At 41.1% G+C, this 23,440-nt stretch overlaps 3 protein-coding genes across 9 annotated transcripts in view; all 3 read left to right on the forward strand.

Annotated features, from left to right (window-relative positions):
- The window catches only part of LOC131106517 (plasma membrane calcium-transporting ATPase 1-like), an 89,216-nt gene extending 82,703 nt beyond the window's left edge, over window positions 1-6,513 (forward strand). For 2 of the 5 annotated variants that reach the window (XM_058055664.2, XM_058055662.2), the window contains 2 exons: window positions 382-598; window positions 4,220-4,369. In XM_058055664.2, coding sequence (XP_057911647.2) covers window positions 382-598; window positions 4,220-4,224 — 222 coding nt within the window. In that variant the 3' untranslated portion in view covers window positions 4,225-4,369. Of the gene's footprint in view, window positions 1-381; window positions 599-4,219 lie in introns of all 5 variants that reach the window. The other 3 variants (XM_058055665.2, XM_058055663.2, XM_058055666.2) reach the window with 2 other exon arrangements.
- Window positions 6,514-10,669: 4,156 nt separating this feature from the next.
- Window positions 10,670-13,601, forward strand: pth4 (parathyroid hormone 4). Of its 3 annotated transcripts, none has more exons than XM_078798534.1 (4): window positions 10,670-10,798; window positions 11,307-11,393; window positions 12,635-12,723; window positions 13,015-13,601. In XM_078798534.1, exons 3-4 carry the CDS (start codon window positions 12,638-12,640, stop codon window positions 13,283-13,285), a joined length of 357 nt encoding a protein of 118 aa, XP_078654660.1. In that variant the 5' UTR covers window positions 10,670-10,798; window positions 11,307-11,393; window positions 12,635-12,637; the 3' UTR covers window positions 13,286-13,601. The 3 variants fall into 3 exon arrangements, with proteins under 3 accessions (XP_078654660.1, XP_078654661.1, XP_057911179.2); XM_078798535.1 differs by lacking the exon at window positions 10,670-10,798 and adding an exon at window positions 10,880-11,183; XM_058055196.2 differs by lacking the exon at window positions 10,670-10,798 and having other exon boundaries at window positions 10,880-11,393.
- Window positions 13,602-15,626: 2,025 nt separating this feature from the next.
- Window positions 15,627-23,078, forward strand: cept1b (choline/ethanolamine phosphotransferase 1b). The gene is made up of 10 exons (XM_058055645.2): window positions 15,627-15,849; window positions 16,786-17,041; window positions 18,112-18,286; window positions 19,035-19,182; window positions 19,615-19,756; window positions 19,884-19,968; window positions 20,120-20,251; window positions 20,378-20,536; window positions 20,659-20,784; window positions 21,731-23,078. The coding sequence occupies exons 2-10, from the start codon at window positions 16,848-16,850 to the stop codon at window positions 21,851-21,853; spliced, it is 1,284 nt and encodes a 427-aa protein (XP_057911628.2). The 5' UTR covers window positions 15,627-15,849; window positions 16,786-16,847; the 3' UTR covers window positions 21,854-23,078.
- Window positions 23,079-23,440: the final 362 nt, after the last annotated feature.

Below are 23,440 nucleotides of genomic sequence, written 5' to 3' on the forward strand. Positions count from 1 at the left end.
CGTTTTTTGCAGGACTATCGGTCGGTGTTTAAAAAAAAAAAACAAAAAAAAAACGGGTAGACCCACCAATTGCGGTGGGAAACTCCAGATTTGGTGAGCTTGTAATTTGCATCCCGTGACAATGGCGACATTATCTGTTATGTTTGATTCTTGTCTTGTCCTCATTCAGACAATATACCCTCCTCCGATTCCTGTTTATGGCTATTTTTTTATTTTTAAATGCAAATGTTGACAGGTATCCCTTTGCTTTTCTCTTTATCACAAACCAAATTAATCAGCTTTCCTAACTACTTCCTCTAATTTCACTAAAAAAGAATCCTTGCTTCCTTCCTTTCTTGCTTCCTGGGGTGTTCGCTTTCTAACCCTGTGTCCTTCCTCCAGATGGATGTGGTCTATACCTTCCAGACGGGCCAGGCGGCCGTGCCCGGTGCCCTGCGCCGCCAGCCGTCTGTCGTCAGCCAGCACAATGACGCCGCCGCCGCCGCCAAAACTCTCTCTAGCCCCACCCACGTGGGGCTTAGCTCCTCCTCTTCTCTCACCAACTCGGCCGGGGCCGCCCTTGCCCCTGCCGCCGCTTCCTCCTCCTCCGCTGCAGGCAGTGAGTCGGCCTCCGGAGGCCCGCTAACGCTGAGGCTTTTTTTCCTTCTCTTTTTTAATCGCATGAAGGCTGCGTGACAGGTTGTCTGCATGGAGATCATTCGTTTTTTTTTCTCGGTCACATCAGACGTCGCTGCAGAGAACGAGCAGAAACCACATATAGTTGGTGGGTAGACAAATTATTTTTTTCAGATTAAAATGAACAAAGCATTATTAGAGCCCTGTAGACATAACAAAACACGACTATAGTCACATTTATACTTTTTATTTACAACATATTGCGCAACTGCAGGGTCTTGAGACACATGCTAACTCGCAAACTAGAGAGCTAGCGACCTAAACGGTAGCCTTCAAGTTATTTCCTTTAAACTTAAATAGCCAAAAACTTACCACTTCCACACGGATAGGGAGGATAACTATTAACAGTTATTTAACCTTTACCATGAACATTAATCAAATGTAATAATTTTTTCTGGGTACATGATACCATACAGCATCCATATCAAACTTGCGCGGGGAAGGCACTAACATTAAACTTTCATATCAAGGCAGGGGGGCCTCAAACTAGTGTCCTGCGGGCCACATTTGGCCCGCGGGCCGCGTGTTTGAGACCCCTGACTTACATCATTTGGCTCATGCTTTACCATACAAGCAGCAGCCTTAAAGCTAAAGCCGCTCTCTTAAAGATGTCATGTCCGTTGGCTTAGCTTAGGCTAACGGAAGAAAAGAGACGCCGAAATATGAACTCACTAACAGAATTGGATTAAAAGAACAACACTTTTATAATGAGTCATATTTACGTTCATATTAGTAGAATATTAAGGCGCATCTAATGATCTCACACTCGAAAACCAAGTGCGGACAACCTGATCACATGACTATGCTTCCCCCATCCGTGTTGTCGCCCTCTTTAACGTGTTTGAACATCCATCACCGCTCGCTGCATGGTTTGTTCTCCATTTCTAATCCTCATGTGACTTGCCTTTCTCCGAGATGCCAAGATCATTTTATGGGTTAATCCTGTACCGGGTTAAAGCTGTCAACCTCAGCAAGTCCTTGGTAGTTTAATAGCCGCGTGTGTGTGTGTGTGTGTGTGTGTTGGCTGCATGCATGATGCATGTTAGCTGTTCTGAGCAGGAGGAGTCTCCGGCGGTTGAGCAATGGAGAGCTTTGAATTGATGACAAGGTTGTTAATTATGGAGAAGAATGTGTGCTGGTACTAATAAATCCAAAAATGTGATCAAAAGAGACAACTTGAAGCAAAGAGACCACTTTAGGCTTCCTTCGTTGGAATAGGATGGGAAATACACAAGCGTATACTTGAGTCTATTTTCTAGCTTCTAAATGACAATGGAAGCTGTGTCCATCAGTAATGGTTTAATTTCATTTGAACATGCATCAGATTACATTTGAATGCATCACATAATCAGTTCACAGTTCCACATGTCCAAAAGGAGTAGGAAGAAGCAAAGCTTATTAAATCCTACCCCTCCATCTGGTACTTTTACAATCATTAACTGTTACATTTGTTCACTTCCTGCTTTCCTAATACAATGACATAATGGGTACCATAGTAACTGTCAATATGTCATTGTATGGTCATATCACCTCCTACTTCGGTACAGGACAAGAAAAAAAAACAAAAAAAAAACTTAAACGATATTAGGAAAGCAGGAAGTGAACAAATGTAACAGTTACTGATTGTAAAAGTACCAGATGGAGGGGTAGGATTTAATAAGCTTTGCTTCTTCCTACTCCTTTTGGACATGTGGAACTGTGAACTGATTATGGGATGCATTCAAATGTAATCTCTCTCAGAGACAACATACGCGTCCTCACTTGCTAGCAAAGTGTACATTTTAATACTGCTAACCATGCTTGACTTCTTTGTACACTTTACACACCGAAGTACGAGGTGATACGACCATACAATGGTATTGTATGGTATTGTATTGTATATTGACAGTTACTATGGTACCCATTATGTCATTGTATGGTCATATCGCCTCGTACTTTGGTGTGTAAAGTGTAAAAAGAAGCCAAGCATGGTTAGTAGTATTAAAATGTACACAAGTGAAGACGCGTATGGTGTCTCTCTCAGCGTCTCATGTTGGCGCTCGTCTTTCTTTTGGGGAAAAAAAAGACAAAGAAAAAGCAAAACACACAGTTAATGCGTTGATGTTCAGTGAACAGCTTTGATGTGGTTTGTTTTTTTTGCGGGGTTCTTGACCTGATATGTTAGCAAAAATCAGATGGTCTATATTACAGCCTTGAGTATCGATCGATACGGCGACTAATCCGATATCAGCACCAAATAACGGGCCCTTTTACTTCTTTATTATGCATGTGTACAGTTTAATCCACAATGCAGTGGCAGCTAGGCATAACATAGCGAGGTTCGTGGCGCTCAAGAGGCGCATAAACCCCGACATTACTCCCCAGCGACCTTTCTGTTATCGCTAATGAGTTTTTGCAGTCCCGTGGGAGTTTTCCACGGGATGCTGCTCCCAATGCGTGATAAGGTTGGTCGTATTAAAACTTGGATGGTTCTGAGCCATCACGGGAAACTTGTGCATGACAAGTTTTTTTTTACCCTCAACTGTAAATGTCTATTTCAGAGTTTCCTACTCCATGCTCCTTTGTTAACACGTTTGCATACACTAAACTAAACCAATACTTGTTTTTTTGGGGGGGTGATATCGTGGTGATGGGTTGCATGTTGGTCTAGTGGTTAGCGCGCAGACGTCATAGCTAGGAGACCTCAGTTCGATTCCACCCTGTTTGCATGGAGTTTGCATGTTCTCCCCGTGCATGTGTGGGTTTTCTCCGGGTACTCCGGTTTCCTCCCACATTCCAAAAACATGCTAGGTTAATTAGCGACTCCAAATTGTCCATAGGTATGAATGTGAGTGTGAATGGTTGTTTGTCTATATGTGCCCTGTGATTGGCTGGCCACCAGTCCAGGGTGTACCCCGCCTCTCGCCCAAAAGACAACTGGGATAGGCTCCAGCACCAACCGCTAGCCTCGTGAGGATAAGCGGTAGAAAGTGAATGAATAAATGTCATGAAAAGTGGTTAGCGCGCACGCATCACAGCTTGGAGACCCGAGTTCAATTCCACCCTCGGCCATCTCTGTGTGGAGTTTGCATGTTCTCCCCGTGCATGCGTGGGTTTTTTCCGGGTACTCCGGTTTCCTCCCACATTCGAAAAACATGCTAGGTTAATTAGCGACTCCAAATTGTCCATAGGTATGAATGTGAGTGTGAATGGTTGTTTGTCTATATGTGCCCTGTGGTTGGCTGGCCACCAGTCCAGGGTATGATAACCTATATCAATATCAACTTTATTTCAGGCTTGTGTTTGGCTAAAAGAATCTTTTAATTTGGGTTTGTAGCGCCGCCATATTCCCTGGACTCTGGATTTTATTTTGACGCAAGGACATCCTGTCATTCGTGACTGCATGCGTGTATTGTTGCACTTCCACTGTTGTGTTGACATTAGTTGTGATATTTTGATGTGTTTGGGTAATTTATCATCATCTGCCTGTATCACTTTCTTCCAAAAAAAAAAAAAAAAGTGCTCAGTGTCGCCTCCTAATGTCTCCCCTGTGTCCTCCTTGCAGATTAAGGTGGTCAACGCGTTCCGTAGCTCCCTGTACGAGGGGCTGCAGAGTCCAGAGTCGCGTAGCTCCATCCACAGCTTCATGGCCCATCCCGAGTTCGTCCCCCTGTCCGAGGAGGAGGCTCGCATCCCCCCCATCGAGGAGACCGGAGACGAGATCGAATCCCTTCCCAGCGCCTCCTCTGGAGCGGGGGACGCATGAGCAAGTTATCCATTTGAGCTCCTCCTCCTCCTCCTCAGCGTCACACCCTCCATTCGTCCTCCACACCATGTTGTCTTTGTCATACAGCCTCATTTGGCCTGTAAGTCCTCGCCCCACGCAGACTGAACCCACCCCGCCGCCATCACACACACACACGTTCATCAGCAGAGGGCGAAGCCTCCACAGTGGAATTCTCCCGTTCACGGGTTGTTGTTTTTATTTGTATCTATTCTTTTTTTCGCAGCCGATCCTTGTGAAAACGCCTTTTGCAGGTTTTGCAGCAGCATGTCGTTTTCTCTACTTGCTTCCTTCTGGGAAAAAAGAAAAAAAAACGGCACTGGACTTGACAAAAAAAAGAGCGATGATTGTCGTGTACATATGCTTCCGCTAACCCCCTAAACAGCCAGGTCACATGACCACTCCTAAGGTTTTTTTTTTTTTTTTAAAGACAAATGCAAAAATGTAAACCCATTTTTCCCCTCAGTTTTTTTTTTTTATCCTGTAACAAATGTTGATACTACGATACTACGACTGTCTCGTGAGTGTGACACTACAGTCTTTAAGGTGGAACTTAAAAAAAAAATGTTCTTCCCTTAAGGTGTCTTTTATGTCCTGCTTTTTCTTTTGCGCTGCTGTGCTGCATGTGGAAGGACTGAATGTTTACTCTAAAATATCTAACATGGCGGCGTCCAACAGAGGCCTCGCTTCCTGCTCGCTTCTAACCGGGCCCCCTCACCCGAAGCCGACGGTGGGCTTCTTTTCCACATCGCTGCTCGGATGCATGTTCTGTCTCACTGGTGTTGCGTCACATGATAACTTCGGAATGATGAATATTTGGGGATTCTGTTCAGTTGGTCGTCTGCGTGCTCGCGCCGCCTCTCGCTTCCGGTTTGCTCGGGTTTGATGTTTACAAGATGAGCTTTAGCGCCTTCTGGAGTAGAAAAGCGGAATTGCTAGCATTGATTGCTTGTCTCGTACATCAGCTAGCATGCTAGCATCGCTCCTTGAAGCTTTGCTAGCTTTGGAGGACTAGTTCGAGTTTTACTTTGACCTCAAGCAGACCGGAAGTTGATGGCTGTGTGGACACGAGTCGGCCATCTTTGTGTGTTTTGTTTTTTTTTTTTCTCTCCCGCCTTTTGTCAAACTGTGGACTCAGTCGGCTGTCAGTGACGTCATCACGCTGTGGATGCAGCCCCGTTCTGTCCGGTCATGACTTCCTGTAACTAAAAGTGCGTCAGGGAAGCCTCTTGCCATATTTGTGTGAAAGCTTCTTCTGACCAGCTTTTTTCTATGTAACTCAGAGCCATATTCTACTCCATTCTTCTCTCAGATGGCTTTTCCTTTAAACTTTCACGGCACCAAGCCCCGCCCCCCATTGGTTCTTGGTTCCACACACAACCAAAAAAAACAAAAAACAAACAAAAAAAAAACAGCAGGGAGCAAAACCCTCCGTCGTCACTGCCGAAAGAGTCTCAAAGGACCTCTACGATGTTTACATGAAGCGTCATCCCACCACTTCCCGTCATTCCCTTAGCTTTCCTCCAATCTTGCTACGGAATGGGGAAACTTTCTTGCATGGTTTTTCATATCAATTTCAATGTGTTGCTCATTTTTTTACAATTCTTCTGTATTTTTATATTCAGTACTTTTTAATATTTTGGAGAATATATGATGTATAGGCGTTGCCGAGCGTTCCATGAATGAGATCAGTCCAGCGTCTTTTTTCGCGCTCTCTTAAATATCGATGCCACGTGTGTCGCCATGGTTACCTGACTTTAGGGCTCACAAACCTGTAAGTGACTTGTTTACGCTATTTTCAATTGGAACGCACTCGAACGTAAAAAAAAAAACGCCCTCTTCACACACACACACACACAAAGTGATGATCGTGGAATGGGAATATGTCCGTCTCGCTCCCACTTCCTCCTCTCCTTGTTGACGGAAGCATCTTTTTTTTGGCTTAGCGCTCCGATTGGCTGCTGTCACGGCTGAGGAGGAGGAGTCAGGAATGACAAAGTGGATCAATAATCATGGATGAGTTTGGAGGAAGCCATTATTTGCTGGAATGTGTCTGAACTCTGAACCTCCAAACCGCATCATGACTCCATAAGGAGGCGTGGCAAGCGACGGGACCTCACTGGATATGAGGACTTTTCAAAGTGACATCACATCCTCTTCCTGTGCAGTCGTACGTGTAAATAGTGTCTGATGGGAGGGCAGCCAGCTCATCATGAGCCATCTTAGCTTTAAAAACGTTCTGCCAAAGTCTTTTTCGGTTTCTTTTCTTCCTTCCACCCTCCACCCGTACCCCCAAATCAAGCGCACCCATTTGTTGCGGTGGTCTCGTCCTTGTGTTGGACTGGTTGCCCTCACTTTCATGTTGCTTGATGCTGTTCACCATCAGGATTCAGGCTCAGACACAGACTTGATTTTTAGTTCCCGGGACATCCGTGTTTTTTTTGTTTTTTTTTGTTTCATGGAGAGGAAAGTTGCGAATGATCCCGCCATTTGACTTCCTGCCTTTCTCAGAGCAGCTTCCTGCCGTGGGATCTTCTTTGGAGAGAGACTTAAGAGACATGTCCGCTTGGAATTTGACAGAACTCCCAGCCACTTTATATTCCGATGATGACCTTATATCCATATATTTAGATCTAATACGGTGGAACCTCGGGAAGTTCATCTGTTCCAGTGTCAAACTGTGACCGTTTACAGATCATCATTTTCTATGGTTATTATTACAAATCACTGGTACAAATCAGCAGTGGCGTTATTTTTATTATTATTTTTTTAATCCAAAGAAAAACAAAAAAATTCCTGAGTTGACGTCTGGCGGTACATCAAGAGCAAATCTTCCAACTTTTTTGGCTAAACTTCAGATTGTACAACTTCTGGAGGTTCCACTGTACAGTGTCTATATAAATATATTAGATTTAAATAGATTGATATATATGGAGTTGATGACAAAAAAGACTGAAACAAGTTTTGTTTTCTGTGAATATTATGAAACACAATAAGCGTTGGTGTTATTTTTGTAAGACATAATCATCTATGTGGCATGCATGACATATATCCAAAAGTTGGTGGTTTTAAAGCAATATGTCCGACCTGGTGCGATTGGTTGCGTCGTGTTCTGTGTCGCCTCAAGCCACTCTGTACCAAAAACCAAGGGAAAAAAAAAACATACAAAAAAGAGCAACTGCATTTGGATAAAACTAACTGTCGAGTGTACGTGTTCAATGTCGTGTTCTGCATGTTTTAGTACGGAATGGAACTTCCCAAATGTTGACTTGTTGTTTTCACACAACAATCCCTTCCAAGGACATTTCAAACTGTGACGTCTGATGGATGGCTCATTCCCATTCCCTCATACCTCCTCCTTCTCATGGCGCATTCTCATTCTCCGCCGCATCCCGTCACGTAGAAGGTTGATGTTGGGCAGCCATGTCAGGTGACGTCATGGCTGATGTGCTTAAACGTCACCGTGTCCATCAGAGCTGCGAGTCAGGATCGGAAAGATTTAGTCAAAACGTATTCCCAACAAAAGCAATCATTTGTGTCAAATATTCACTTTACTTCCCAGACAAATCAACATTTGAGAGGGTGAATTAATACAAGGAATGGTTGCCTGAAAGAGCACTGAAAATTCTTAATACTCATTAAAATATTTGCCAAATTATATTTTTATTGTTGTTTTTCCCCCCATTTGCTGTGTAGAATCTTAGGAGGAAAACGTTTTTTTGTATGTGTCAGTTTTTTTTGTGGAACTCGCATGTAAACTCTCGAGGTTGTTTATGCTAGCATAGCTAGTCATTATACTAAGCTAGGCTAACACTAGCACATGTGTCTCATTTATATTTTTGCAATGAGATTTTCCAAATATATTACCCGAGGGTACTATATGGGTAAAACGTTGATTATCTATAAAAACATAACCAATGTTACACAAATAATGACTTTGTTAGACAGGTAGCCGTTAGCTAGCCAGGAAGTCAAAAAAAACATGGCCGAGCATGCCAGTGTTTGTTTTAGTTGTATGACAAAGTTGTACTTAACAGGAAGATTATGTGACAAATTACCTGAATTTCGCTTGGAATCCACTCATTTTGTGACAAGAACATCCTACGGAGGAAGACATAGTGGTAGACGACACGAGTAATGATAGTATGATTGTAATCATTTGTGTACAAAACAACTTCTTAGTAATCCCGTCACCTATTGGATAGCGCCAGTTGAACGTTTCCTTCTTCCTGTGTGTGTCTCTCCTTCTCACTTCCTGTGTATGTTTGACCACTTCCTGTTTATTTTTGACCACTTCCCGTTGGCTTCAATCTATGCAACACGATCGTCCCGTTCTACCGCAGCGCTTCCTTGGCTTCCTTCCCTGCCATCGTCGTCTTCATCCAGTGTCCGACCACACTCCTCGCGGTCCATTGCCGTGTGGAAGACATGTTTGCACACACACGCACACACGCACACGCAGACATGTTTTCTTTGCTCTTGTAGATATGATGATGTGGAATGCCTTGCTCTTCTTAGTGTCATGTTGTTTGAACTTAGCGCTGAACAAAAGATGATAATCAAGTTGTTACATATGTCTATGTATAATATATAAATATATATATAAATATATACAAATCTATACATAAAATAAAGCCATTGGAATTTGAAATAGAATTGTCCACTTGTGTTTTTTTTTTTTTACATTTTTCATCAAGTCAGTGAAGGCATCATTCACGAATGACAATCAAGGCCACACACCAAAGCAACAGGCTACTTCCTGGATGACCTGACGGGCAGTACCATTTTGATTCTTGGAGGGGTTGGACGCTTCTATTGATTCCATGCTGACAAATATGGATATTGAAAAGTGTGGTATGACTTGCTGTGGTGGAACTGTATTAATCGATTAAGTTTCAATGGTTATTGTATGCGTTGCGATATGAAATAATGTCTTTTACTGCCATCATGTGGTCACAGCCAGCTTTGCATGGGGATGATTTCAAATGACGGCTTTCACATTAACAAAAATAATCCCTTAACTCGGTGTTTTTCAACCTTTTTTAAGGCACGGCACGTTTGTTACATTGAGAAAATCTTACAAATGTTACAAAATGACACTCTGTACAGTATATTTAATCATTTGTAATTCTTTTTAAAAAACTTCGATATGACTGTCACCACGACCTCGTGCGTCACTTTGCATCACGTGCATCACTAAATCTATTGGAGGAACGAAGCAATCAGCTACGTGTTGCCACACGGACAAATATTACATTGCTCTGCCAGTCTTTACACCACTAATACTCGGCAATGACATAATATTTGCAGAAAATTATTAATAAATGTTTTTTTTTATGTTTTTAGGTGATAAAAGATCATTCCTCACGGCACACCTGACGATTTCACCGCGACAATGGTTGAAAAACACTGCCTTAACTCTAATTGTTTTAGATTTTAGATTTTACACTGTCAAAATTTAAATATATTTATGTGTTTTTTATGTGACTAAAAAGCACTGTTTTCTGTCAGCATTTAATTTGACTTCTTTCTTTCTCCATCTCATTTATCACCCCTTTAACACTTAAGAAAATCTCCCATCTGGCAACAAATCAAGCAGCATAACCTTTAATCTTCCTTCAGATTAACCCTGTGACTTCCGTGGAGGTCAGTGGGTGACCTCCTGTCATGAGACTTTACTAAAATACACAAACGACACAAAAAAACACATAATAATGAACAGATAAAGTAAATAATGTGAAGGTATAAATAGAATGAATTAGAACATGTGTTGTAATATTACTTTTATCCTGCAGGGGCAGCAGTGAGTTACAATTCCTGCTAGTTGACTTCTTGTCATGGTCGTTCAATTCCTGACTGACACAACAGAAAAAGAGAAGTGAGTATTGGCTGTTTAACTTCCTGCTTTATTCCCTTGTGAAGCTACCTCAGAAAAGCCTCCATTTGAGCCTCCATTATTTGTGACGGACGGATGGATGGATGGGCCTTGCGCTTTGTCGCCCAGGGTATCAAACCTGTGGCCACATGCCGCATTCTTGAGCCGCTTTTTCCACGGCTGCCTCCACAATGTCAGCGGCGCATTGAATGTTTGAAGCTTAGATACTCACTCTATCATTCTCCTCTTTTTATTGGCTTCCTCTCGCCCTCATCTGCATTTTCTTTCACTTTCTTCACACTCTCTCTCTTTATCTCTCTCTCTCTCTCTCTCTCTCTCTCTCTCTCTCTCTACAGTGAACCAAATCACTTCTCCTCGCTCGCCGCCCACCAGCCTCCGACCGCGGCCTACATTCCTCAGAGAGAGAAACCCGGTCCGGATGGTGTTGTCAAGACAACTGCACACCAACCACAGACTCCACTTTGGTCAGCTTCATTAGAGATAGAGGGTGATGGGGGTGTAGGGTGGGGGGTGAGGGTGGAGGGTGGAGGGTGGTCACGGAGGATGTTGAGGAGCTCCAGGCTGCAAACATCTCAACTACACATGAAGCAAACTTCCACTCATTGTATGTCTGCAGCCGCCAGTGCCAAAACTCCTCTTTGTCACCCCGGCAAAGGATTAGAGAAGAAAATAGCAAAACGATCATCCCTGAATGGAATATGATGGAATATGATGGAATATGATGGAATATGATCCTCTTTTATTCAAGCCCTGATTATAGAAATGACATCAGAGGATGCATGAAGCTCCTCCGCCACCACAAACATTTTCTCATTCAATGAAGACAAAAAGCAACCTGGAAAAGATCATGTGAGGTCACGTGTCAGCCAAATGAGGATGATGATGATGACGTATGTTTGATGAGCAGATCAAGTGCCGTGTATGTGTGTGTGTGTATATGTGTGTGTATATATGTGTGTGTGTGTGTTTCAGGGGGCATTATAAAAGGTCTGGAGGTCGAATGTGAAGTCATTTTCGTGACTGATCATCAAACAAGCTCCTGTCACCATCCGGGACCATGTGAGTACCATCCGAACTTCCAGTATACTGTACAGGTCCTGTTTTAAGGAGTATTATTATTATTATTATTATTATTATTAGCATAATTAAGTGTAGAAAGACGTAATATTGTACTTAGTAGCAAAATAGTAATGTTCTTTACTTGAGTGCCGTTTTTGACAATAAGGTCTTTTTACTTTTTACTTTTGTTGATTATCATCACTGATGCCTTGTTGGATGTTATATATAAAAATATAATATATATATAAATATAAAAAATAGATTAAAATATTAAAATATTTATATATAATATAGTAGCAAAACAGTAATGTTCTTTACCTGAGTATCGTTTTTGACAATAAGGTATTTCTACTTTTTGCTTCTGGTGATTATCATCACTGATACCTTGTTGGATGCTATATATAAAAATATAATATATATATAAATATAAAAAACAGATTAAAATATTAAAATATTTATATATAATATAGTAGCAAAACAGTAATGTTCTTTATCTGAGTAGCGTTTTTGACAATAAGGTATTTCTACTTTTTACTTCTGGTGATTATCATCACTGATACCTTGTTGGATGGTATATATAAAAATATAATATATATATAAATATAAAAAATAGATTAAAATATTAAAATATTTATATATAATATAGTAGCAAAACAGTAATGTTCTTTACCTGAGTACCGTTTTTGACAATAAGGTATTTCTACTTTTTGCTTCTGGTGATTATCATCACTGATGCCTTGTTGGATGTTATATATAAAAATATAATATATATATATAAATATAAAAATATATTAAAATAAAAATATTTATAAATAATATAGTAGCAAAACAGTAATGTTCTTTACCCGAGTACCGTTTTTAACAATAAGGTATTTCTACTTTTTACTTCTGGTGATTATCATCACTGATGCCTTGTTGGATGCTATATATAAAAATATAATATATATAAAAGTATAAATATTTAAAAAATAAAAAAAATAAAAAAAAATAAATATATATAAAAATATTTATATTTATAAAAATTTAATATAAAAAAGTCAAATAAACACAAAAATCACTTTATTTTCCATCCCTTTTTTCCTTTTAAATGCTTGATTTAATTATATATATAATAATAATAATATAATTTTTTTCAGCTATTACTTAAAAAGCCTGTTGTTGAGGCTTTTAAAGCGTTCAACTTATGAGGCTGCTATTATTATAATTATTTTTGTATTTTTTTTTTTGTCTTTTGGTCACAGAAGATGCAGATGTCCCACACGCACGTTCCGTATCTCTTCATCATGTTTCTGGTGGTCTTTCCAACAGGACTTTGTGAACAAAACCAGAGGTGACTAGTTTTTTTTAATACCTTCAGCAATGTTCTTATACAGTATGGAAAAACATGCATCCATCCATTTTGTATAGCGTTTATTCTCACGAGGGTCGTGGGCATGCTGGAGCCTATCCCAGCTGTCTTCAGGTAAGAGGCGGGGTACACCCTGGACTGGTGACCAGCCAAACACAGGGCACATATAGACAAATAACCATAGTCCAACCAAGTCTTTCTGACCCTTGAGGGCCACCATACTTCCCTGAACCTCGGGATTCTATATATATTATATATACATCGTGTCTCCAGTCGCAGATCTGTCACTGAGCACCAGCTCATGCACGACCGTGGACGTAACATCCAGACCCTGAAGAGACTCATCTGGCTGTCCAGCGCCATCGAGGATCTCCACACCGCCCAGGTCCGCTCAGCTGACTTCAGACCCAGAAAGACCCTCAACTTGGCTCTGGACCCGGATCTCGTGATTCCGGCCGCCACCAAGGGCCCCCAAGCCGCTCAAGTGCAGAAACTCCTGAGAGACTTCTTAACTGGTCCTCTGTTGTCAGAGCGAGAGTCTTGAACACACACGTCGCCATGGCAACATGCAAATAAAAACACACGTACTGTAGCTAGATCTACAGCGCTACCTCCAAAGTACAACATCATTTATTGGTAAGCTTGTCTGAATGTTTTGATGCTTTGGATGTTAGCTATTATGTTTAACGCTACATGCTAACTACATTAGCATTTGCTTTGTGTACTTAATTCATGTTTATCAAATTTAAATGTACTGAGCAGCGAGATGCTTTCCTATGTTATAGTAATCTCTTTCTATGGTTATCGGCGCATCTTTTTGTTTTGCTATCACTGGTACCCTTCTGCAGTGGCATCACATAAAAGCCAAAGAAAAAGCAAAACACCAGTGTAGAATTCATTCTTTAGATACTCACACAACTCTAATATCACATGATAATGATGACAACCTCTAAGTTTTACGGTTCCAGTGTACGTTGTATTAAATCCGGCCATATTATGTCACCATATGGAGTGAAAAGAACAATATATCATTTATAATAAGTCTTATAATGGCAGTCTGACAAGGAAGAGTCTTTTCATGGACACATTCAAGTCTGTATGAACCGTAGATAAGTTTAAGTCTATAACTCTATGCGGCAAAATGATTTTGGGTGGCGAAGCATTTCAGGACAGATCCCACAGTTGTAATTTCACGCTTTGAGAGCTGTGTCAAATTGGCTGCAGGTTCTCTTGTATCCAAAGGGCTTATTTGAAATGATCTACGCCAGGGGTCTCAAACTCAATTTACTTGGGGGGCCACTGGAGCTCGGGTCTGGGTGAGACTGGGCCGCGTCAGGTTTCCCAAAAAAAAAAACAAAAAACAAAAAAATTTAAAAAACTTCGCTTTGGTTCCGATTTTCTACAAGAAAAGCTCTGATAAAACATTCCACTGTTCTCAAATATCTTACTTTTTATTTTTCTACACAAAATAAGATGAAAAATAAATAAACAAATCAAGAATAAAGAAAATCAATCAATCAGTAATAATAATAAAACGGCAAATAATAAAAACTTGGTGGGTAGACAAATGATTTTTTTCAGATTAAAATGAACAAAGCATTATTAGAGCCCTGTAGACATGACAAAACACGACTATAGTCACATTTATACTCTTTTTATTTACAACATATTGCGCAACTGCAGGGTCTTGAGACACATGCTAACTCGCAAACTAGAGAGCTAGCGACCTAAACGGTAGCCTTCAAGTTATTTCCTTTCAACTTAAATAGCCAAAAACTTACCACTTCCACACGGGTAGGGAGGATAACTATTAACAGTTATTTAACCTTTAACATGAACATTAATCAAACGTAATAATTTTTTCTGGGTACATGATACCATACAGCATCCATATCAAACTTGCACGGGGCCGCACTAACATTAAACATTCATATCAAGGCGGGGGCCTCAAACTAGTGTCCTGCGGGCCACATTTGGCCCACGGGCCACGTGTTTGAGACCCCCGATCTATGCTTTAGAACAGGGGTCGGCAACCTTTACTATGAAAAGAGCCATTTTACCCAATGCCCACTGAAGAAAAATAGCCTGGAGCCGCAAAACATATAGTATGTTTAAAACAACATTGGAGGGAATTTGGGGGTATCAAAGTAGTTCAGATAAGAAAAGACGAGTTGGAGTACTCTTGCTAGTTTTGGAGATAAACTTACATAAATGTATGTGTAAACTACTGTAAACGTAAAAACAAGTTCCCATGCTGCTGTTTTTAAATTATCTCAAATTTATTTTTTAGATTTGTAGGTAAGTATTACTTGTTTTTCTTCATGTACTGAACTGGATAGCAGTCAGAACTCACTCAGGATGCATTCATGGTCTCAGACAAAGTTGGATTTTTTAAAACTCATTACAAAAGACGTGCATTTTCCCCACTCGGGTGTTAAAAATATTCAAGCATCGCAAAGGGAGCCACAATAAAGAGGCTGTAGAGCCACATGCGGCTCTGGAGCCGCAGGTTGCTGACCCCTGCTTTAGAAGAAGACAGAAAAGTCACTGAAAAGTCCCCTCACCACCTGTGATCCTAATGTGACCGACTAATGTAATGTAATGTAATGTAATGTTATGTAATGTAATGTAATGGCTAGGAGACTTAAACTGCATAGAAATCAACAAACATGGACACAAATAAACACCACACACTCTGTATAATATTGACGGAAAATCTCTATATTGTGCAGTATTTCGCAAGGTAAATTCAACCTTTGACTGACACTGTTAGTGGCATTATTTTTAATTAACGGTACAATAATATTATACTTGAAAATTTAACGCACAAGATGAAGTGGCGCCTTGTAGTCTAAAATATGGCTGTAATAAACCCATGTCTTTGAACGCAACGCGAGACTTGCAGCAGGGCTAACGTCAATTGGCGTGTTGTGTCACTCAGAGACACCGGTTGAGGTGATTTTTTGCATTGCCACGCAAAACTACCGCAAGGCTAAAAAGAGGACAACCCTCCATTCAAGCGACCCGAGAGGGGCTCCCGTCTGCCAGCGTGAAGAGCCTCTATCTCCCCCTCAGACTGTCTGGAGCCGTCGCCCTGTCCTCGTTCAGGTCTGTTTGCCCTGCTCATGCTAGTTAGCATGTTTGGCTAGGTTATGCTAGGCTAGGCTAGGCTAGGCTCACTGGAGCTCGTCTCAGCTCACCGTAGGAACCGAGTGCGTTGGTTGCTCTTACCCACGAATAGTGACACTACCAGCGGCATTTGGTTCTCTGCTCAGAGTTGTAAAATGACACCGACACCACCACGAGAGAACGGCGTAGAAGGCGCGAAGTGTCACAAGTTTAATGTTTGTGGAGCGAAGGTGGAAGCTAGCTAGCTAGCTAGCTAACCAATGCTAATGCTAATCGTCAACATCAGCATAATCTGAGTATAATGACGTTTTTCCAGCGGCGGCCAAGATAATTGAGAACTGCTGGGTTGTCATGTGTTTGACAAGTACTAGCGATGTTTACTATATGTGAAGTGAAACTGCGGTAAAAATGTTTTTACATATTTTTAAATCAATGTAAGTTATTGTTACATATCCGTAGTGCTGTAGCTGTCACTTGGTGGTGGCATTCACCTTGCCTAACCGGTTGTTTTTACAAGAAATATTACGAAATCAGAGAAAAAAAAATCATTCAAGAGCAATTTATTTGTCATATGACCATCTCCTTTGTAATCAGGTTTCAGTATTACATGATTCTGTGTTATTACATTGTCACATATTCCAAAAAAAATGAGCTATGCATGAATTTTCTTATTATACACCCCTGCAGCGCCTTCCTTAAATTACTTAAAATTACTTAAAATGAGAATTACTTAAAATGCTACCCACATACTCACTTGTGACTGACTTCAAACTACTTTTTCTAAGTTTGGCGTTAATGCAGATGTTGAGATAAAAATGTAAATCATAAATGTGTTTGCAAGTGACAGTTAGTCAATTAATTCTCCTCGAGTTCAAGTTTGTACTTTTTTTATCTGTGCTCTCCTGATCCGTCCAGCTTCATCCGGCTCCGCTGTGGACCTCTAGCCCCTCCATAAGGACCGTGGCCAGTGGGGCGCCATGAGTGGGACGGGGCAGCAGCAAGGGGGGGGTCTGCGCTCTCGCCGGGGGCTGGTGCGGGACAAGGACCCCGCCGGGCAGGGCATGAGCATGGAGGCGAGCTGCTGGCTGGCCCCCGGAGTGCTGCGCCGGCTGATTGAGCTGCCCTCACCCCCCCTCTCGAGACACCAGCTCAAAAGGCTGGAGGAGCACAGGTCAGGACATTTGAAATATGATATTACATGGATTCGCATACATCAGTCATTTATAATTTCTGAAGATATGTTGAAGTTCATTGCAAATATTGCATTGCTTTTGCAGAGTGTGAGCATTAATATAGGAATAATATCTTGAGAGTGGAGACAGCCTCTCAGTATCAATCATCACTTTGACTGTGGGGCAATATTCAGCTTCTTGCCTCAAACTCTGTTACCTCTCTTTGCTTTGTGCCTTTTTTTTCATAAAATTTATTAAAAAAGACAGAATTTGAGGCTCAGAGCTTTACATTCAAAAGTGTAAGGAAACAGTCATCATTCTTGTGCAGAAATATGGAATATGAAAGCAGTCAGTTCATGTTGTATGAACTTGACAAACCTGGGGAATCTGACTCAGTTCGCTAGCTAATAGCGATTAATTCCTAAAATCACAAATACTTAAACTTGCTGATATAGTTAATCTTCAAACAGATAAAACGATGCATAAGGCTAAAAATAACCAATTACCTAAAATGAGAGAGGAGAAATATGATCTCAGGGAAGAACTACATTTAAAACACTTATATGCTAGGACTACGTTAAAAAGCCATAGCATTTCAGTATGTGGAATCAAACTATGGAATGGATTGAGTAAGGAACTCAAACAATGCACAACGATGAGCCAATTCAAGAAATAATACAAGCAGTTGATGCTTGCTAAATACAAGGATGAAGAGTCTTGAACCAGTCATGATGTGCTATATATATCACTATATTGACACTTACTATGGTACCCATTATGTCATTGGATGCTCATATCACCTCGTACTTCGGTACATGACAAAAATAATCCCAAATTTTTAAAAACTATATTAGGAAAGCAGGAAGTGAACAAATGTAACAGTTACTGATTGTAAAAGTACCAGATGGAGGGGTAGGATTTAATAAGCTTTGCTTCTTCCTACTCCTTTTGGACATGTGGAACTGTGAACTGATTATGTGATGCATTCAATTGTAATCTGATGCATGGTCAAATGAAATTAAACCATTACCATTAAAATAATAAATCATTATCTGTTTTTGGCCTGCAGGTACAGCAGTGCAGGACGCTCGCTGCTGGAGCCTCTAATGCAGCGTTACTGGGAGTGGCTGGTGGCTCGCGTTCCTTCCTGGATCGCTCCCAACCTGATCACCATTATTGGCCTGGCTACCAACATCTTCACCACGCTGGTGCTGGTCTACTACTGCCCGACTGCCACTGAGCAGGTCCACCATGTTTTTCACAAGATTCTGTGAACTAGGACAGAGATATATTTTAACACATATTTAATGTGTCTTTAGGGTGTATTTTGCTGAATTGCATAATTAGGGTAAATAATAGGGGTGTCACGAGACGATGCACCAGATTGGGTCCATGACAGCGAGATGAAGTGAGATTTTAACATAAGCTTTAAGTAAGGTACATTCCATGCAAACATTACTCCTGCTCGTGCGTTCTTCCCGTTGAAACGTAGCGACCATGTTGCTAAATTGTCAACACGGATCTCTTCTACATATGAAGTGTTTGCCGGCGCTTGTAAACTCGGTGCTTAGCCAAATGTAACCGCTCAATGACTAAGGGTGCAGACCAAACATCTATGTTTTTTTGATCTGACAAATCTTAAGTAACTTTGATCAAGTGGAGAATTACTACAGCCTCTGATTGGACATAGCATGATTAACACTGATGAACTACAATGGGGCAAAATAGCCACTGATGATGGGAGCACTCAGGTAGGTTGGATTGCAACCTGCAATCATGAACTGCGTGATAATGCCTCGCCCCATACCGCTGCCATATTAATGTATTATTAATTCATAGTAGCAATGGCATTGTTTACAGTCTGACTGACTTTTGGTCACCCTTTTCTTGCAAGACAGCATTTCGCCCAAAATAAATCTCTTAAATATTTATTCTTGGGAGCTCTCATGACACCTCTAGTAAATAATCTTGATATGCTTGTGTCATCTACAGGCTCCTCTCTGGGCGTACCTGCTGTGTGCAGTGGGTCTCTTTGTGTACCAGTCACTAGACGCCATCGATGGCAAGCAGGCCAGGCGAACTAACAGCAGCTCACCACTGGGGGAGCTGTTTGACCATGGCTGTGACTCGCTCTCCACAGGTTCGTGATCCTGTTGCTTTGCTAGTTAGGCGTTTTCTGTGGTATTTATTCTTCTAGTTTTCCTTGGTATTTTGTGGTGTGTGTGTGTGTGTACCTTTTCCTTCTACTCAATAGGGTTGGCAGGGGTGTGCTGGAGCCTATCCCAGCTGACTCCGGGTGGGAGGCGGGTTACACCCTGGACTGGTCGCCGGCCAATAGCTGGGCACATATAGATAAAGAATCATTCACACTCACATTCATACCTACGGACAATTTAGAGTTGCCAATTAACCTAACATGCATGTTTTTGGTATGCTACATGTTTTTATGCTTTTTGTATACGTAACAGTTAATGATGCTAAAATGCTAATGAAAAGTCAACAGCCTCCTTCTGAAGGACCAGCGTGTATTTCCTTTCTTTGAATCTCTGTTGTGGAACGTTGGTCTGTGCAGTGTTTGTGGTGTTGGGAACCAGTATAGCGGTACAGCTTGGCACAAACCCAGACTGGATGTTCTTCTGTTGCTTTGCTGGAATGTTTATGTTCTACTGCGCGCACTGGCAGACCTACGTATCAGGAACGCTACGATTCGGCATGTGAGTAGTATATTCCACACACACACACACACACACAGAGTTGGCCGGTGTCCAAAGTTCATGGAAGAATGTAAAGAAACATTTTTCATTGTTGAGAAGCTCTTAGCTTAAGTGTCTTCTCCCTCAGCATCGACGTGACGGAGGTGCAGCTCTTCATCATCACCATGTACCTGCTGGCCGCTATGGGAGGGTCTTCATTCTGGCAGTCTCTGGTAACGCTGACCTCCATATTAATGATTGGGTTGTATCATTGCACGCTACGTTATAGCTTCTCTTCGTGGTTGTGTGATGTCTTCAAGCAGAATGTGATTATTTTGTACCCACATCCCAAATATTACCTCTTCCCCCTCGCTCCCTTCCCAGATTCCCATCCTAAATATCCAGATGAAAATGGTTCCTGCCATTTTCACATTTTTAGGAGCCATCTTTTCCTGCACCAATTACTTCAGAGTTATCTTCACAGGAGGCGTGGGCAAGAACGGCTCCACAATAGCGGTAAGTGTGCTTTTCCATGTTGGCGCTCTAACACAAAGGGACGTCTGGGACCAGCGTGAATGTTTGCTCTGAAACTAATGTATGTGTGTCTTTGTCTGTCTGTCTGTCTGTTGTCTCTCCCCTCAGGGAACCAGTGTCCTCTCTCCAGTGTTGCACATTGGTTCCGTTATAGTCCTGGCAGTGATGATTTACAAGAAGTCGTCTGTCCAGCTGTTCGAGAAACACCCATGTCTTTATATTCTGGCGTTTGGCTTTGTCTCTGCCAAAATCACCAATAAATTAGTTGTAAGTCAAATAGACTTTTTAAAAGAAATTGTACAGGTCATTTCTGGCCTTGTTTTTATGTTTATCCAAGTGACAATAGATTATGTTGTGTGTGTTTGTGTGTGATGTCTTTGTGTCTCCAGGTAGCACACATGACAAAAAGTGAGATGCACCTCCACGATTTAGCCTTCTTGGGACCAGGACTCCTCTTCCTCAATCAGTATTTCAATAGTTTTATTGACGAATACCTGGTGCTGTGGATCGCACTGGTGAGTGCTTGCAATAGTTACATTGGTTTACAATTATTTTATTTTGTAGAGATAATAATGGCTCCTATTGCACAAAATGTTAAGTATTGTTAATCTATTCTGAAATATCGATACCAGCTCCTTCAGGCTCTAAAATCAATCAATAGTGATACTTTTGATGGGTAAGTTATATGATTGTGTCCTTTATTATTATTTTTTAGCTTGGTTATACTGTAACTCACCCCACTACCTCAATATACTTGGATGTAAAATACATCAATAAAAGGCTAGCATTCTGTATGCTACTTTTTAAAAATTTACCAAACACATTTGGTAAATTTGCACATAAAATCGTATCGGTATTGCTGATACCAGACTAAATTTTTACACAGTATCGTCTCGGAAATTAAATTAAAACGGTATCGCACATAACTATCGCTCACACTGCAGCAATGTTTATTCCCAATGTCGTCCTTTTGCGTATGCATGTCACTTTTCCGACGTTTACATTGCACAAATTCCCAGTGGCATACAACATTTTGGAACCAGTTTACTTACAGTACACGTGGGGTGGTACTTTATAAATCCCCAGGATTTGGGGGATAATTTTTAAGGATTATTGTTCTGTTTGTGTCAAAGCATGAACCCCGTTGCTAACTAGTGGTATGGTTTAGTGTTTACACTTGTTTAAGCAGCTCTGTGTGTACTCTTATTTATTACCTATGACACCAATAGAAGCATCCACCCCCCACAACTATAATGGCACACCCTGACATCCTCCATGAAGCAGGAAGTGGTCTGCTAACTACAAAGCAAATTTATATTTAAGTTCCTTTGTAAACATTGCGGTCCTGGCAGAGAGGTGTGCCCTGTACTAACAAAAAAAGTGTTTGCGTCCTATTAGTCTAAACTTGTTATCATTGTGCTTAAGTCTGCATGCTAATGTGTTGTTTGTGTATCTCCGCAGGTCATTTCTTTGTTCGACCTGGTGCGTTACTGCGTCAGCGTCTGCAACCAGATCGCCAGCCACCTTCACATCTTTGTCTTCAAAATCAAGCCTTGTTCTGTCCTCAGCTCGCCCAAGCACTGAGGCCACGTCGGCCATTACTGACTCTACTCCTCCGTCCCACAGCCCGCCCCCCCTGTTAGTCGCTCTCGTCCCTTTTGTTTCCCCACATAGTCACGCCCAGGGAGGATGCCGTGTAAAGTTTGTGCTTCTGCCAAGTGAATGTCAGGACAGATAATCTATGTCCTAACCGTACTGGAGTGTTACTGTCAGTGTTTCCGCACAGCAAAGACTTCAGGTGCTACCATACCAGAGAAACTTTGTTGTTTTAACAGATTATCTGCGAGAAAAAGGTCACTATTACAACTCTTATGTATTATTTGTTACATTTTTGCTATTGTAAATACCAAGCTATGATACGTTCTTCTTTCTTTAAGACCACTTTTACACGGTTACAAAGAATTTCCTTATTTCAGCTCTACAGCCATTTTAAATGTGCACATGCAACACTCTGGAGAGTACTTCTTATTTTACACAATTAACTTCTAATGTTTGTCATTTACTTTCTTTTAAAACCACTTATGGGCGCACATGTACATTTTGGGGGAATTTTATTTACTGTTTTTTTGTTTTGTATTTATTGTTAGTCTGTGTGATATTTACAAACATGGCCGCAGCTTGTGGTTCCACTTGCCATTGTAAGGACACACAGCAGCCAACCGTACGCTCGCTCGCAGCCTTTTGGATGAGGAATGATCCTCCAGCTTCCACACAAGCAATGGCCCAGATCTTCTTCTGTACTAATATCACTTGAAAGTTGACTAACAGGGTAACCGAAACTGAGTTCTTGTGGAAAACTAATTCCATCGGTTTATGGTTTAGTGTTGGACTTCAGATGCATTGAGGGGTGACTTATAGCTGATCCCTAGCGGTCCGAAGTTGCTGTTGATCTGGTTCTGCAAACTTTTTGGTGCAATGTTCAAAGGCATCATCCCCTGCTACATTCCCATCAAACCAACTTTGTCACAGTGGATTCAAAACGTTACGATGATAGTGTCATCTCATTTTGTTACGGCGCTCCCTACTAACTGGCAGCCACTCAACTTTCTTGCTTTTGCTTATTGTGCCTGTTTTTTTGTTTTAAATTGCATTATAGAGCATCTATAATGTCGACTGTTGCCATTGTCTTAATGTGGCCGTCTCTAAAGGCACATTTCACCCAAATCTTAATCATTTGTCTTCTAATGCCTTCAGGTGGGATATTTAGGGAATCTTCATGGCTCTGTAGAATAAAGATAAATGGTCCTGATGGGAGTGTGGTTAGTATTGTTACCAATGTCTTTGGCGTATTTAAGAAACATCCGTTATGTCCAGATGTGCATGTATTGGACTGAATTGTGATTGAGAAATTGCATATAAGGAAGAAAAGAACAAGTCATATAGAGTAAAAAAAAAATAAAGCCATTATTTTTTATTAGATTAGAGTTGTTTATTTTGTGGTACGTTAATCCTTGAATTGATTTTAAATGTTAACATTCCAGGGTTTTCGATGTTTAAGAATACAAACTGTTGACGAAATAGTTAAAATGCATAAAGTATTACCGTTCATCTTTACTGTTATGTATTTATGTATGTTTGGTTGACGTTTGGACCTGCGAGTCAAATACAAGG

The sequence above is a fragment of the Doryrhamphus excisus genome, linkage group LG18 (genome assembly GCF_037039965.1).
Source record: "Doryrhamphus excisus strain RoL-2023G ecotype Guam linkage group LG18, RoL_Dexc_Guam_v1.1, whole genome shotgun sequence".
Taxonomy (NCBI): domain Eukaryota; kingdom Metazoa; phylum Chordata; class Actinopteri; order Syngnathiformes; family Syngnathidae; genus Doryrhamphus; species Doryrhamphus excisus.

Coding starts and splice junctions, on each gene's coding strand:
- pth4 (XM_078798534.1), top strand. CDS start 12,638: ATGCAGATGTCCCACACGCACGTTCCGTATCTCTTCATCATGTTTCTG. Junction 12,724..13,014: donor CTTTGTGAACAAAACCAGAG/GTGACTAGTTTT, acceptor TCGTGTCTCCAG/TCGCAGATCTGTCACTGAGC.
- cept1b (XM_058055645.2), top strand. CDS start 16,848: ATGAGTGGGACGGGGCAGCAGCAAGGGGGGGGTCTGCGCTCTCGCCGG. Junction 17,042..18,111: donor AAAAGGCTGGAGGAGCACAG/GTCAGGACATTT, acceptor TTTGGCCTGCAG/GTACAGCAGTGCAGGACGCT. Junction 19,757..19,883: donor GGAACGCTACGATTCGGCAT/GTGAGTAGTATA, acceptor CTTCTCCCTCAG/CATCGACGTGACGGAGGTGC.